Source organism: Sebastes fasciatus, chromosome 14 (assembly GCF_043250625.1).
Source record: "Sebastes fasciatus isolate fSebFas1 chromosome 14, fSebFas1.pri, whole genome shotgun sequence".
Classification (NCBI taxonomy): Eukaryota; Metazoa; Chordata; class Actinopteri; order Perciformes; family Sebastidae; genus Sebastes; species Sebastes fasciatus.
The window spans coordinates 17,047,295-17,063,496 of NC_133808.1; the positions used below are offsets into that span (position 1 = coordinate 17,047,295).

A 16,202-nucleotide genomic window follows, 5' to 3' on the forward strand; every position below is an offset into this window, starting at 1 on the left:
TTGACAACATCTGCAACCAGTGAGCAGCTCAGCAGGAAAAGCATGTAGGCTAAACGCTAAACACGACCATAAATCTAACCGACGAGCCTTTTGCAGCTCACACGGTGTCTGCTACAATAACCAACATGATACTGCTTTGTGTCAGCTCACATTAAACCTGCACCATGCTGAAGCCTTTTCTTTTCACATGAGAGGAGGAGGAGGAGGGTGGTGGAGGAGTGAATGGTGAAGGGTTGAATCAGACACCTTTTCTTGACATAATTTAAATCATTATTTTACTGCTTTTGGAAATTTTGCACATTATGTACATAAACTTCAGAAACAGATCAATAAATTAAAGTGATCAATACAAAACTAAATATTTTCTATGTTGACTAAACACATCTCGACGAATACAGAAAGCCTAAAACCCTTTTTCACAGCGTATCCAGTATACAGCACAAAAAAACTGAAAATTATGTACAAAATACAGTGACAAATGAGCTGCTCACCCTCGGGATATTTTTTTTTTCTTCTTCTAAAAGCAGCAAAATTGTCAGGCCTTTTACATTTTTCACATAACATTGGGGCATCACGGCATAGAAAAAGCTTTGCTTGCGTTAGTGCAGCATTAACAACACAGTGTTGTTATTTCAAAAAACACACTTACAAAAATGAACACAGACTGACCTCGACAGAAAAAACTAGTCTGAATAATTTAACTTAAATAACAAACACTTAAAACAACATAGTATAGCGATTTGAGGCTTTTTGCACAATATGGTTGAATGTGCTTTAAGCATAATTATGGAATTTATTAAGTATTATTTGGTTAAGGAAACACCCCTATATGGCCAGATTTTCACTTTCACTTTGGGCCCAACACATCTGGTGTAAACAAACACGTGTTTTTCTTATAATAAACAGAATAACTCACACAAATATGATTTCATACTAGCGATTTGAGGCTTTTTGCACAATATGGTTGAATGTGCATTTAAGCATAATGGTGGAATTTATTAAGTATTATTTGGTTAAAGAAACACCCCTATATATGGTCAGATTTTCACTTTCACTTTGGGCCTAACACATCTGGTGTAAACAAACACGTGTTTTTCTTATAATAAACAGAATAACTCACACAAATATGATTTAAAAAACAAACAAAATAGACACAAAAGGGATAAACAGCAGCCCCAAAAAAAGGATCCATTGGTCTACTATTTCCTCTGACTGTCACAGACTTGTTGCCCTTGGACACATTGCCTTTCAGTCTCTCAGCTTCTTCATCTTCCTCTTCTAGCTGCTTGCTGTCCTCCAGTATGAGGAGGAGGCCACTGTTGCAGCAAAACTCTGGGGTTGTTGTTGTTGTTGTTGTGTATTCTCAGTGCTGAGAACCCTTCACCATCCAGATACACTGAGCCATGGGTGTCTTTGAGGTCTCTGTTCACATGAGCTGTGACTGTTGCATAGACTCTTGGTGCGTGGTTGGGTACCATGAGGTGTAGCTGGGAATGTAAGATCCGGTCGTCCCCACCGAGGTCTTCACGGTGGTCGGAGAGGTCCACACCGGAGCCACCACCGAGGGAGAACCGCTCGACAGGCCGCGGCCGGTGGCCAAAGCGTTGGCGTCGATTGTGCCACCGCCTTGTTTCATCAGCTTCTTGAATTTAGAGCGTTTATTCTGGAACCAAATCTTCACCTGCAGGGAACAAAGGAAATCATTAGAAAATGGACTGTTATGGAAGAATTACGCACGTTTTACGCACGCATGCAGCAGGTTTTATCATACAAAGTCAAGAGTAAAAAAAAAAAAAATTAACAGGCCTATTATATATTGCCCTTAATTATGTTATTACTGTGTTATCATTGGTATAGGCTAATATTCAGACAAACAAAATAAATCCTTAATTTGGTGTCAAACGTTGAATATTATTGTTTTGATATGTTGTGCCAGATGAATTGTAATAATTGAATAATAATAATAATAATAATAATGATAATAATAATAATAATAATAATAATAATAATAATAATAATAATAATAATAATGCATGTTGTGAAAAAAAATTACATTTAAAATATGTAAAAAAAAATGCGTGATGGTTTATTTGTTTATTTGTTTTGCACAATTTAAGACTATACAACATAACAAAAAAAAAAATGAATAGTATAAAGTGCAGGAAGAGGTAAGAAAAAAAACCACTGGGCTTATCTGAAGCCTCCACCGTTAGAGACAAGATTAATATAAAGAAATAATATGACTACATAATAGTGATAACAAAACAATTAGGATAAGATATATTTATAATAACAACAATAACAATACAATAGATATATATAAAAAAGATAAGGTGCTGCTGCAGAGTGGAGCTATTTCCATGGATATATTATTGTTTGATATGTTGTGCCATATGAATTGTAATAATAATGATAATAATAATGATAATAATAATGCATGCTGTGAAAACAAATGACATTTAAAATGTGTAAAAAATGCCTGATGGAGCAGCTGCAGAGTGGAGGTATTTTTCCATGGACTTGCCTGTGTCTGAGTGAGTCCCAGCGACGCTGCCAGCTCAGCTCTCTCCGGTAGCGCCAAATATTGAGTCTGTTGAAATCTCCTGTTCAGAGCTTGAAGTTGTAAACTGGAATAAATAGTCCTTGGTTTTCTAATCTTTTTCCCTTTCCCGTTGAATCGCACCTCTCCACCTTCCACCACTGTGTTTTTCTCTGTTTCTGGTGCTGAGAAACAAAACAGAAAAGAGCAAAGAGAGAAGAGAAGACGAAAAAATGAGGAGGTAGTTGAAGCCAACAGTGCTGCATGCTCAGCTATGAATACTCCAGCTCCAAGTTTTACAGCCTGTACTTTAGGTATAATTACCCTTAATTGCATACATTGTTTATAGCGTTACGCAATAAATAATTACCAGAGCCTAATTCCAACATCTGGGTCGTCTTTTTCTCTGCAGCAGAGGACTGTATATACAGATTTGGAAAGAGCCTGTGCCAAAAGGGTTCATAATTTAAGATGCAAAGATGCTGTTGCACACTTACCTGTCTCCTCTAGCCGCGTCTGTGTGAGCGCAGAGCTGTTTTGGTAGGTCTGTACTGTGCTGAGATATGGACTGGTGGAGTGGCTGCCGACGGAGTTCACGTATGGATAAGCCAGAGATCTTGGAAACGACGAGGCTGGACTGTAGCTGTCGTGCTGGGTATGACCTGCAGAATGTAAACAGTGCATTGGGTAGTGTCCGTGAGACATGGAGGAAGGAGACATTTGTTGACTCGGGGGTCCAAACTCCATGAAAACGGTTTTTCCTGAGGCAGGGCTATTAAGACTTTCTGGGATTGTAGTCATTGTCATCTCTTCTGGCGGATCCCCTCGTCTCTCCTCTTTTGTTGTTTTCCTTCTATGATCTCAGTGAAGGATGGGTCCCAATTTAAAGCCGAACTGATTTTTTCTCTTTCCATTCATAAGAAAATGTAGTTTGTTGCATGTGAAAAGTCCTAGGTGTGATGCTGTGGGACCAAGACAAACTCAGCTCAAAAGGTTTGAATCTCGGACTCATGAATATTCATCAAAGACTGTCGCTGATTGGTCCACTCTCTCCAAGAGGGAAGCCGATTGGCGACGCTGGGGCTGGGTCCGAACAACCTGGGGAAGTCAAGGAAAAACCACCAAAACCTAAGATTCCTCTTGACATGGCAAGATTCACTATTATTGGTTTTATTATTATTATTATTATAATAGGAAAACCACCAAAACCTAAGATTCCTCTTGACATGGCAAGATTCAGTATTATTATTATAATAAAACACATTATTATTATTTACAGTTCGTCAAATAAAAGCATCATAACATAAATATTAGGCACCAAATTTCCTTATTATTGTTATTATTATTATTATAATAATAATAGGAAATCCACCAAAACCTAAGATTCCTCTTGACATGGCAAGATTCATTATTATTATTATTATTATTATTATAATAGGAAAAACACCAAAACCTATAGATTCCTCTTGACATGGCAAGATTCATTATTATTGTTTTTTTTTTTATTATTATAATAATAGGAAAACCACCAAAACCTAAGATTCCTCTTGACATGGCAAGATTAATTGTTATTGTTATTATTATTATAATAATAATAATAATAATAGGAAAACCACCAAAACCTAAGATTCCTCCTGACATGTCAAGATTCATTATTATTGTTATAATAATAATAATAATAATAATAATAATAGGAAAACCACCAAAACCTAAGATTCCTCTTGACATGTCAAGATTCATTATTATTGTTTTTATTATTATAATAATAAATATTATTATTATTTACAATTCAGCAAATAACAGCATCATAACATAAAAATTAGGCACCCATTTTTTTTATAATACTGCATACTATACCACAAGGTGATAACACCTGATCCATGTTGTCTCAGCACTATCCACATTTTTAATATTTAATAAAAAATATTGTCATCGGTGTAGCGCTGGGTAATACAGTACAATCGGGTTTTGTAATTGTATTAAAAAGGCCTTTATATGTTAAATAATATTTCCAGCCTCGTTAAAGCTGCTCTCTTTTCTGGCTGGCCAGTTTGATTAAAGCTCTTTTTTGATTAAAGCTCTATCTGGAGGAAGGTGTATATTAGCATAACACTAGTGTTCAATTTTCATAAGTAGGTCTGTAATTAGTCATGTATTTAACACTTGGGTCTCAGTTACACCTGGCAGCACGTGGGACGGTAAAAACAGCTCGTGCTCTGATGTCAAATGAGGTTTTGCTGGTTCAGGTATTAAAGGCCTAATGAGGCTTCATAACGCCTGGAAACATATATAGATCATCAAATAGCACAAAACAATATTTTCTGAATTAACAGACACGTTTTAAACAATTTCAAACAGTTTTAAATAATAATTATTTCATAACAATGTGATATATAATGGTGCAGAATTGTTGGTTATATATTTTCTAGCTTCTCTCAGAGCTGTTCCCTGTTTTATAACACAGCCACGAATGCGCATAGGCCCTATTTTCTGATAACATTTAAATGCTTTTCCAAACGACTTTACGCACCTTCTATCGCAATCAATTAATGGCCACAGTTTTGTTAAACACTGGCACCTTTGATTAGCATGAATCTAAGTGAGGATGGGGGGTGCGGCCAGCCTCCCACAGACCTAACAAGAATAATTATCCATGGCCATTTGATTTAATTGAACTGACGACTGACAGGAGACGTTTTCTTTCTTGAGCTGCAGGTTTAGACCAACTCAAAAAAAGGCTCAAGACAGGATCACTGTGTCTAAGTATAGAGTTTAAACCACAAATAAGATCTTTAATTTCAATCAGCATACTTACTTTTAAAAAAATCAAGTGATGGGAAAAGAAGAAGCAGATAAATCCAGAGAGTCTCCGCCTGGTGAAAGAAGAAGAAGAAGAAAGTGTCCAGGATGTCTTCATTTTATTAGGATTCATTTGCAGGCTGCAGCTCTTGTTCTGGTGTCTGATCCGAGTAGAAACACAGCCCATACTGCTCCACACACAGCTCCTCCATCTCCACCTGAATAACAAATTATAGGCAGTTAAATTCCGTCACTGTGATTATCAGTGTAATTGCATAATTAAACTCAAAACAGAGCTTTGCAAGTTGCACAAAATGTGTTATCAAAAAATGCAGGCGCGCGCTGACATCACTGCACGTGTTGCCACCGTGTGCCACGCGGCTGCTGCGGATGGATGCCTGGATTTAAAGATTTCTGTGCAATATTAAGCTGCTATAACGAAAAGCTTTGTTGTCCCCCCCTAAAATAGGCCAATTTGAAGTGATTTCTCTCCGGAATTACTTTGGAAAAAACGCTTCAAGATTTCCTCTATCAACAACGACAATGATAATGGTAGTACAACCAATAATTATCATCTTCCAGAACAGAGGACAGATTTTTTATGGGTACTTGGTGGGTGCGACTGATAACTGTCATTATTTTCCCACGATTATAGTATCTGCAAATTGACACGCGGCTGTGACCAAAACCATTAACTAGAATAGAGGCATGAAAAAGTGTAAAATAACACCACCAGTAATACTAATAATAGCAATAATAATTACAGTTTTTTTTGTTGGATTCATGGGGCTTCAGAGCAGACTCACCAAATATATGCCTGCATAAATCATCATTTTACCAACATTTACAAAGTGTTTATTTGATTGCAACCTCAAAGGATTAACTCTTTATTTGAGGAGATTTTCTCCAGTGTCATTAGGATGAGCATGGCGTGTGATAATATTACCACTTTAATTTATAATGTGACTGGTGCGTTCACTGCAGGAGGTGCAGGCCACACAGCAGTGCATCCTGCAGGCAGCATCCTGCAGCCAGCAGCAGCATCATCAGCAGGGCTCTAACTAGCCACACTAAAAATAAAGTCCTCCATGCATGGATGGAGCTTGGAGGCAGCACTCATTAGGAGTGAGTAGCTCTGTGGCTGAGGGTGTTTTAACACCTGCTGCTCTTCACCTGAGGGTTAGTGCAGAGGTGGAGAGACAGAGAGAGGAGGGGTGGTGGTTGGTTGGGTGGGTGGAGGTGGTGGTGGAGGGGTAAACGGGCCAAGATGTCACAGACTTCATTTCAGTCCGGTGATCGAAAGCCCTCCTCAACTGCCATGCCAACCCACATTTTCACAGCCACCACCAAATATTATCCCGACCGCGGTGCATTGGTAAACTGTGCGTCCATGCTGTGTTGAAGGCACAGCTCCATGTGCAGCCCTGCAGACTCTGGATGTGAGCAGTGATTAATTATTGTCACTGGAGGTGCAGTTTTCTTTTTGTTTATTTTCCCCTTCCTTATAGAGGAGATAATACAGGTGTTTTTATTATTGGATGGATTTATGTGATTTCCCCCCCCCCCTGATGACATCTAATAATTTCTGCAAATTAAAAAAGAGTGTAAAATTACAATTTCAATCATTTTCCAAAACTATTTTTTAAAATGAACTCAACATCATGATGCATAAATATATCAATCTCAAATATATTAATTCATAGCAGCAAAAATAAACTTAATACAGTATAGCTCATCATGTCTGAAACTGCCCATTATGGACATTATTACCACATGATCTCCAATGCAAATGTAATTTCTGTGAGTGACTTCCAGCAGAAATCATGTCACACTATATGAAGGTGTTATTTCACTTTTTAAAAGCGGTGGATCAAACAAGTGAAATTGCCTTTTGTTCTGCTCTTCCTTCTCTGGCTTTGCTGCTCACTGCCATCCTGTAATTTGCAGCAGCAGCGTCAATGAACGCAAACTAGATGCACTACAATTAACTCGATTCACTGTCTATTTTCATGTTCAATGTGGCATCAAAATGTGAATTGATTTTGTTTACTGAGTAACGTGTAAACAAAAAATAAATCATAATATCTGAGAAACTAGATTGTTATATTGGTTAATTGATTGCATTATCATAAGGGCCAGGAGGGACACAGGGGGAAAATGAAATGATGTGAAGTTGTTTTTTTTATTGTTTTCAGAAAATACAGAGCAATACAAATTATTTTGGACAGTAAAAAACAAGTTCACTGTCTCACAATAATTTGATGTGTTTAAACACATTATTGGCTACTTTACTTTTGTGTGATTATCAGATTTGAATACTTTATTTTATTAATTTTATTATTATTATCTGGTTTCTGAAATTATATTACACAAAGAATGATTGGTGCTTTTTTTTAAGGGGCATATAAATTAAGTATTTATTCAAATAATTTGACTTCTTAATAAAAATGTTTCTCATTTGATAATAATTGAGTGTTTATAAACATCAGGAAATATTGAGTGATAGCAGGCTCAACTCCTGTTTCAAATATTGGTGTTGGGGGCTACTATTTTGTTTATATTTGGATCACATATTTTGCCTTTAATACCTACTAAAAAGTAGAATAATTTCCCTTTGACTGACAAAATATTTTAAATGTTTTCTACAGCAATTAAATCATGAAAATGTTACTTTTTGTTGTTGTATTTTTTAAATGTGTTAAGGATAATAATGATAGTTTTGTTTGCTTTTAGGCATCGATGACTGCGAGGAATCTGCATCCTATCAGGTCGGGATGTACTGACCAAATGCTGCTTGGACTCCAAACTGGACTTGTTGCTCTGTAGACGACTTCCACCGTCGTTGAGTCTTGAAGCCTGGGGATAATAGAAATAAGGAGGCATTCAATTAAATACTAATATAAATCTTTTTTTTTATCTGGCATTTTTTTCCCTCCTTCATACATGTTGTTCCTTATCACATACATATTATTTTGAACCTAAGTGAACCTTTTATTCCCAGCAAATTAAATCTCTAACGGCAAAAACTTCTTCTGTGGATGAAAAGGACTCTATAATCAACACGTGAGTAATAGGACTTAAAGCTGGTCATTGCAGAGCTGAGAAGTCATATTTCAACTCCTTTTCTCCCCCCTTCAGTGTTCAGAGCAGCTCTCTCCTCAGAAAGCTGTGGGTCACGGTGTGGAAAAGCCCCCAACGAACTGGTAGAAATGCTGTCCCCATTACGGCAGCAGCAGGGGTCAGGCCATGGCAGCAAGCATCCAACCTGCCCCGAAATTGGCTGCAAAATGACCAATTACCTGAGTGAAGGCTGGGGAGAAAGGACTTGGAAAAATATGGCTTTTACTTAATTCAGCTAAACTGTAAAAGAAACTAGTGTCACATTGACGCTTTCGTTCTGGCTACATGTTACAGTTTCCTCACCTGTTAAGAGTGAAGATCAAATCGTCAACTAATCAGAAAATCAATTTTAAAGATGATCGAAATTTAATCAACTCTTAGTCGTGTAGTGATGGGAAAAGAGCCGGAGGAGTAGAATCCATATAACACAGCTATAAGCATGGGGAATTATTTCTCCAACACTAAAACAACGATTGATTAAACATCTTTACATGTAGGTCTTATTGAATTAATTTCCCCTGCAAATGGAAAACATGCAAATTCGCCAATTAAGTCATTTGCCCATGGAGAGCCGGGCTGCTTGACGTTCAGCTGCCACTGCGCCTTTAGTCTGAAACCCCTTTTTAGTTTTTGTTAAGAGTTAAGTCTCCAACAAAGACGGGAAGGAGGTCAGCACTCAGCCAACACCTGAATGCGCCTCTCTTTTTTGTGCTCCCCTTGATCCCCACAGTCTGTGCCTGTCATTAGTCTTAATGATGGAAAATTGTCATGTTGATACAAGTCTTGCTCTCCCCCTCTCTTCTTTGTATAAGTAGAAGGTGGAAGCTCCATTCGTAACAAAACCGTGGACACTGCATTTGTGCCGGGGGAGAAAAAAGGCTTTAGATGCTCTTTCCATAGCTGGGATAATTATTCCTACTGTGACCTTAATGATTCTCTCTGTTCATCCTGCATCTCATCCACGCGCCAGGCCCTCAGCGAAGCCCAGTGTCAGGGAATATGAAAAACCCATATAATGAAACCATTTTGGCTGATGGAAAAAAAGGGCTACTGAAGCTGCACTTGCTACAAAGACGGCTCAATTATATGAGTAATTGTGATAATTTCCCCTCCATTCACTGCTTTCTCTGAAAGGTAAAAAACACAGATGCTGAAAGGGAAATTACTTGGACAATATATAATCTGTGAAATGGTCACAACAGAAAAAAAAAGATGACTGTAAGAAAGTGTAGGGACTATAAATAGGTATGTTAATGCAGGGCACATAAACACACCCTTAGAAGCTCACAGCACTACGCTGTCCAAGCTCATGTGAATAGAAAAAAAACAACAAATGACCATTGAAAAAAAGCATGATAAAAGTAGATATGCAGCTGCCAGAAAATTAAACCTCCTTCTCCTTCCAATTGACAAATTTCAGCTCCTGAAAATGCACCCCCATAGTTGGCTATCATTTGTTGTTCTCTGACAGGAAAAGGATAATTACCTCTCTCAGAGGCAGGAGGACTGACATGCCCTTTAGACTTTGCCATGAATGCAGAAAGCTTGATAGAAAGCTTGAGGAATAATTTTCTTCTTTGCCTTTCCTTTATGTTCAAGAGCATGTTTTGTTCAGGAGAACTTGGAGATGGCAGTATTGTAGAGTGCATTAAACCATGGGTGTTCATACTGTAAATATGACATCCGCCGTGCCTATCAGCTTCTCCATTCGAGGGGAAAAACTCTGAAATGCATTAAAATTTCAATTTCATCTCGCCGGGAGACAGGCGAGATAGTGAGATATGCATTACTTTTTCCTTTCACAGTGGGTATTGGATTAAACATTTCCTCTTCCTTGCTGAAAAAAAGAGCTTTCTGTCAGACAGGAGTGAGGCCGCAAATTCAAGTTTTGTGGAGAAAGAAATTCATTGTATTCTAGGAAGAAGTGTGCAACACATGTACATCTGCATGGAAGCAAATGCTAAATTAACTTGTCTTGTAAGAGATCTCCATGCTTTGTTTCTGCCGATACGATAGTTAATACATCGTTTTTCTCTTGCATGTTGTTTCATTAAGTCCACAACCTCTTCCCCCAAAAGTGCATTTTCTTCCCCAGAGAAACCTCCCACATGTACGGACGCCGACCCCTCAGGCCTGCAATCTGGAATAAATCTTTCCAGACAAGCCGACCAACATTACAGCCTTTGCAGCTCAAAATACTTGTATCACACTCAAATGATGAGTCTCTGTCACACACCATGTCATCTGTTTCACCCCAACCCTCCAATAACTTCCGTCCCATTGAGCAGCCTCGTGTGTTACGGGGGCCAAGACAGCCAGAGACCCCCTGGTCCTACCTGATTGTGCCTCCTGTAACACGGAGAAGCAGCCTGGGCCCAACACCAGCCTATACTGAGCATCGCTTTTTTGTGTAGCACACAAATACACGCACACAAATACACACACACACACACACAAACCACCAATCTCAATTCAGTGCACCCCACTGTGCACTTCCTGACAGCCTCCAGAAATGTTTTCAAGTTGTCAAGTCTCTGCAGTAATAGTAGTGGAGAATACAACAAAACAATAATCATGTGATCAGAAATTTAGCTTATGTAAAGACGGCGAGAATAAAACTGTTTGGGTTGCTTCTTACAGCCTCTTTCATTTGCTGTTGTCACTTTGCTTCACATTGAAATCTGCCATAATGTTTTCACTATTTGGTCACTTTGACACTGAACCAAATTGGCTCCTTAAATCAAAGTCTTTGAGTTGCAGCAGCTGATATTTGAGCACAAATAAATTTTTACAAACAGATTTATTTAGCTTGACAGAGGTAAGGGACTGTATAAAAATGATTAGGGAGAGGGGACGGCTATGTGTTTTTGTCTTTTTGCTGTAGGCTGGGAAACCTGTCTTCGTTTTCTCAGCCCAGATTACTATTTCATATTTTATTTATTCTCACACATATCAGGCTACAACATCATCTGATATAACTTTCAACAACAGTGATAATAATGGTTAATTTAAAAGCTTTCGGTTTGAAAAAAGCTGTAATGTTCGTTTAACAGGATGCCTATGCTACGCTAACGTTGCCAAAAGCAAATTCTACTTGGTGGCTATGTGAAAGTTAACGCTCTGTTAACATATTAAGGTTTAAAAAGCAGTAGGCCATCTTAAAGGAACAGTGTGTAACATTAAGGGGGATCTATTGGCAAAAATTGAATATATTAATCATAACTATGTTTTCTTTGGTGTTTAATCACCTGAAACTAAGAATCGTGTTTCCGTTAGCTTAGAATGAGCCCTTCATATCTATATAGGGAACGGGTCCTCTTCACTGAGTCCGCCCTGTTGCTACTGTAGCCCAGAATGGAAAAAACAAACACTGGCTCTAGAGAGAGCCTTTTATGTTTTGCGTTACCTGAAGGCCACCGCAGTTCTCCGACACGCTCTTGAAACTGCGATAATGTGAGCCTACAGTAGTGTTATTATGGTAAGGATGGCCTCTGAGTGAGGCAAACGGTGTTACCACGGTTTTGCACTCGGCGGCTCCCGTTACCACAGTCTTTGAAAGGGAGGAGTGAGCACAGGGGTACTCAGTTGGTTGCAATCTGCACACACCACTAGATGTTGCCAAATTCTACACACTGTACCTTTAATGCTCTGTTAACATATTAAGGTTTAAATAGAAGTTCACAATCATACATTATTTATGCCCTTTTAGTTTCTAATGGCAAACAAACAAATAGTTCCAACTTAATGAAGCTGTATTATTTTAAGACACTGGAGAGAGGGTGTTGGAATAATTTTCTAAGTCAAGAAGGTGATCCAAAGAGAATATGAAAAACATCAGAGAGGGTTTTTACTTTTTAAAAATATGACTCAAGTTTCAGCTCCCCTCACCACCCCAATCATTTTTGTGTGCTGTGCATAATGAAACAACACTACACTAAAATAATAATAATAATGCTGCTGTGGTCCGGTGAAACCCTTAAAAGTCTAACAATCGTCGTTTTCACATACTAGATAGTTATTTAATCTTTACATGCTCTTCGGTGGAGGGTCTAAAGATAGCATGTGTTGCATGCTGCACAAATTTTAAAGCCCTATGAGGAAAATATGCAATTTGTGATTTTATATAAATAAAACTGCAAACTCTGGCATAAAGAAAGCTTTTAAAACCCTTCAGTTAAATCCAAAATGCATGTTGGTCAAGCCAAAAGTGAAAGGGGGCTGTTTTCCTTAGGGGCTGTACGAAAATTATTAGGGTGGGGAGGGGGGATTGAACGTCATAGCTCACTTTTTTTAAACGTAAAAACTAAGACATTATTATTTTCTTTGGACCTTGCTCCTTGACCCAATATTCCAGTACTTTCTTATATGATGCTTATAACATTTTTTGACACATTAGCCGTGTTTCCATTCAATTATTAAGCGAATTTTAAGCACACTTTTGCAATGCTGCAAAAAAAGAAAGGTGAATTTGGCTTGTTTCCATCAACTGGTTTTGAGTGAATAAACTCAGCTACAGCGTAATTTGGTCAGTAGTTTGGCGCTATAAACTACGCATGGTTGTAATCCGCCAGTAAACAGATCTTAGAAGAAGTAGAGGCTGCGAACCAGAAACAAAACAAGTCGCCTTGGCTATCTAACCCATGTAGGAGAGAAAAATGGAAAAAGATCATCAGGAATTTGATTCAGTATTGGTCATGTTTCATGTTGTCTGGAGACGAAGACAAGCACTTTCCGCGTTATGGGAATATCCGAGAAGATGCCGACAGCGGAAACAGCTGATCAGTTATGCGAGTTATTTGTTACGTCAGAATTTATTCAGCAAAGGCGTTTCCATAATCCATTTAGCACATCAACATTTTCGATAAAAAAACCTCAAGCAAACGTAAAAACGTTTTTTCACAATTGAGGAAGTTTTATTGAATTTTGCCGTTTCCATACAGATTTTCTAAGGCGATACTTCAAAATACGAATACAAATATGTGAATGGAAACAGCTATTTACTGTAGGTCTGCTTTCTGTTAAGATGCTGAATAAAGTGAAGGTAGCGTTCAATCATTAATTAGTTTGACATATCTATCCTGTTAGCTTCTAGCTGATTTTGATGAGGACAATAAATCTCTAATACAGAGACATGATTGTTGTCCTCATATGGAAAAATGGACCTTTAGGTGCACACTAAATCCAAATTTTTGATGAAAATATTTGATCACATTTGTTTTTTTAAATAAAACAAAATCTAACCCTCCCTTCAGCAAAAAGTAGAAAGATCCCATCATTTTCATACTGTCCCTAACCTCACAGTTTTGAAATATGATTTTTTCCCCCTGACAGTGGCAGCTTGAAAACTCCTGATCATACACGCATGATTCATAGATTTATAGGCATAAATGTAGGGTCTATACTGCTGCACAGACACTGACCCTCAGAGAGAGGTTGCCTGATTTTGTTCTTCATCGCCAGCAGTCTGATATAAACCAGTCTGACCTACAGCTGTACCTCACCGATATTACTAGCCAGGAACAGAGAGCCTCGTCTTCCAATTACACCGCTGCACCGCTGCCTGAAGCTCAGCCATCTATGGAGAAAGCTAAGACAAGGCTGTCAGAGATTTTAATAAATGTAGGGAACACTGCATGGGAAAAGTGTTGCTGTCTCAATAGAGTGACACAGACAGGCCAAGGCTGTCAATGGAGCCCCTAATGACAGAGCAAGATAATGACAGACCCCAGTTAGAATCAGCAGGAAGAGGAAGATCAATCTGCAGCCAGAGAGGGAGGGATGTGAGGAGGGGGACCAAACTGTGGGCTCTTTCTTTTCTATTTTCTCAGTTTTAGCTCATCTCATACATATATCTCTCTGCTGCAGCTGGCTCCGCGTCGTGGCGGGGCAGCTCTGCATTAAGCGCACAGTGGATCAATAGCCATTACAACTCCCTCACAGCCTGACACATCACAGGGCCACAGTTGACATTTCACTCAGGGCCGCATTGATCCCCAGTGCACAATATTCCAGCCCCCAGTTAGTGGCCGAGCCTGGGGTCTGGCTGGAATTGAAAAGCAACGGAGGGGGGTGTAAACGGCAGAGGGGCGGCTAACCAGCTGCACCGCGCTACAAGTAAACAGCACACCCCTTGATGCATTCCTCATTTTCAATCTACTGGTTTTCCTGCCACTACTGGCAATCCGAGAGGCTGTATCAGAGGATCAAAGCTTGACCTTATGTGAATTATTTATACATGCAGATCAGTGTATATGTGTGTGTGTGTGTGTGTGTGTGTATGAGGCAGAAATAGCCACACTGACATCATTGTTGATAGCATCTATAGCGTTTTGCAGACCAGTGGAATCTGGTACAAAAAAACATCTAAAATAAGCATCTAGTGTAATCAAAAAGTGGGAGTTTCCAAGAAACCTCAAAATAAACACGGAAAAATCGCAGACAACACAAAATTAGAGTTAATTTCTTTTTAATTGCCATCTGAGGCCTAAGATGCTATCTCTGTGGTCAGTTTTACTTCTGCAGAATAACCACTAAAACTGGTACAGTGTTGAACTCATTCACTCATAGAGTAGCTGCAAAATGTGTAAATCCTTATCCAAAAATATAAATAAAAGTTCAACAATATCTCGTGTTCGTCTACAGCCACATTAAAGATGTCAAGACGACCTTATAACAAAAATATATTACAAATTCATGCAATACTACCTCTATATTGCATGTATAACCTGCCTCTCTGTCGTTTGTATTGTTTTTGCCACAATCACCTTTTTGAAAAGAAAACATCATCTATATCGTCACAGAAATGCTCCTTATCTAGTGCACAAAAGCTTGTGTGTTCGCTGTGTGAGTTCTCGAAGCGTTGTAGTTAGATAGGGGGAAAAAAAAGGGATGTTCTCATAACTCCTCTGCCAGTGAACACCGCTCCCAGGTTTGATTTCTAAATTGCACTTCATAATTGTAAGAGAGGGGAATTCCCAGATAAAATGGCTACAAGAGATTAAATACCTGTCAGGTGTAGTGTGACTGCATTGTTCACTGTGAAGTATGATGGAGGGAAATTTCTGTGGAGAAGAAACATAAAAAAAGTGTTATTTTCTTTTTTTCTGAACAGTTTATCTGAACGATTTCAGTCTTAATAAAAGATGCAGGTTGTTTTCTACTTGTTGTCTCTACTGTATATTTAATGTATGTGTGTGATCACTTGTTCAGAAAATCTACATTCAAACCGTGCGCCCTGCCTTAACATCAGATATTGAAAATCTCTCACATGTGAAACCTCTGCACCTCCTCCTAACATGTCTAAAAAAAAATCACATAAATAAGTTAAATTATAGGGATTCACACTATAAATATATCACAGTTTACACAGTCTACATGTGAAGGCATGAATGTATCAGATTGCAGGTCTAATGCCGTAATTGAATTCTTGCTCTGGGCAAATTTGATTTAATCAATTGCTACCACCTGGCTCCGTGTTTGCAACAACACGGGAGACCGCACACACAGAATCAGAATATAAAAAGTGATTTAATAAACATTAAACCAAACAACAGATACACATATGTGCACACCTTAAATATCGCTGGACACAGTGACACCATAGGGCAGAAAAAGACCTGCAGCTGCCTCTGAATCAGATCTTTAATTTCTATGTGGTCGGATACAATGCCTGTCGTCACATAGTCTGGGGTCATTATGTACTGGGAGAGGGAGAAAAAAAGAAAGTGTACATGAAGATGAGAGC

General features: G+C 38.5%; 1 protein-coding gene across 5 annotated transcripts in view; it reads right to left on the minus strand.

The window, feature by feature from the left end:
• Positions 1-258: 258 nt before the first annotated feature.
• dlx1a (distal-less homeobox 1a) overlaps positions 259-16,202 on the minus strand; it is a 32,858-nt gene continuing 16,914 nt past the window's right edge. For 2 of the 5 annotated variants that reach the window (XM_074659314.1, XM_074659313.1), the window contains exons 2-7: positions 15,464-15,519; positions 8,123-8,194; positions 5,355-5,556; positions 3,037-3,637; positions 2,525-2,724; positions 259-1,681 (exon numbers count right to left, since the gene is read on the minus strand). In XM_074659314.1, the coding sequence (XP_074515415.1) occupies positions 1,427-1,681; positions 2,525-2,724; positions 3,037-3,346 (765 nt within the window). In that variant the 5' untranslated portion in view covers positions 3,347-3,637; positions 5,355-5,556; positions 8,123-8,194; positions 15,464-15,519 and the 3' untranslated portion in view covers positions 259-1,426. The other 3 variants (XM_074659312.1, XM_074659315.1, XM_074659311.1) reach the window with 3 other exon arrangements.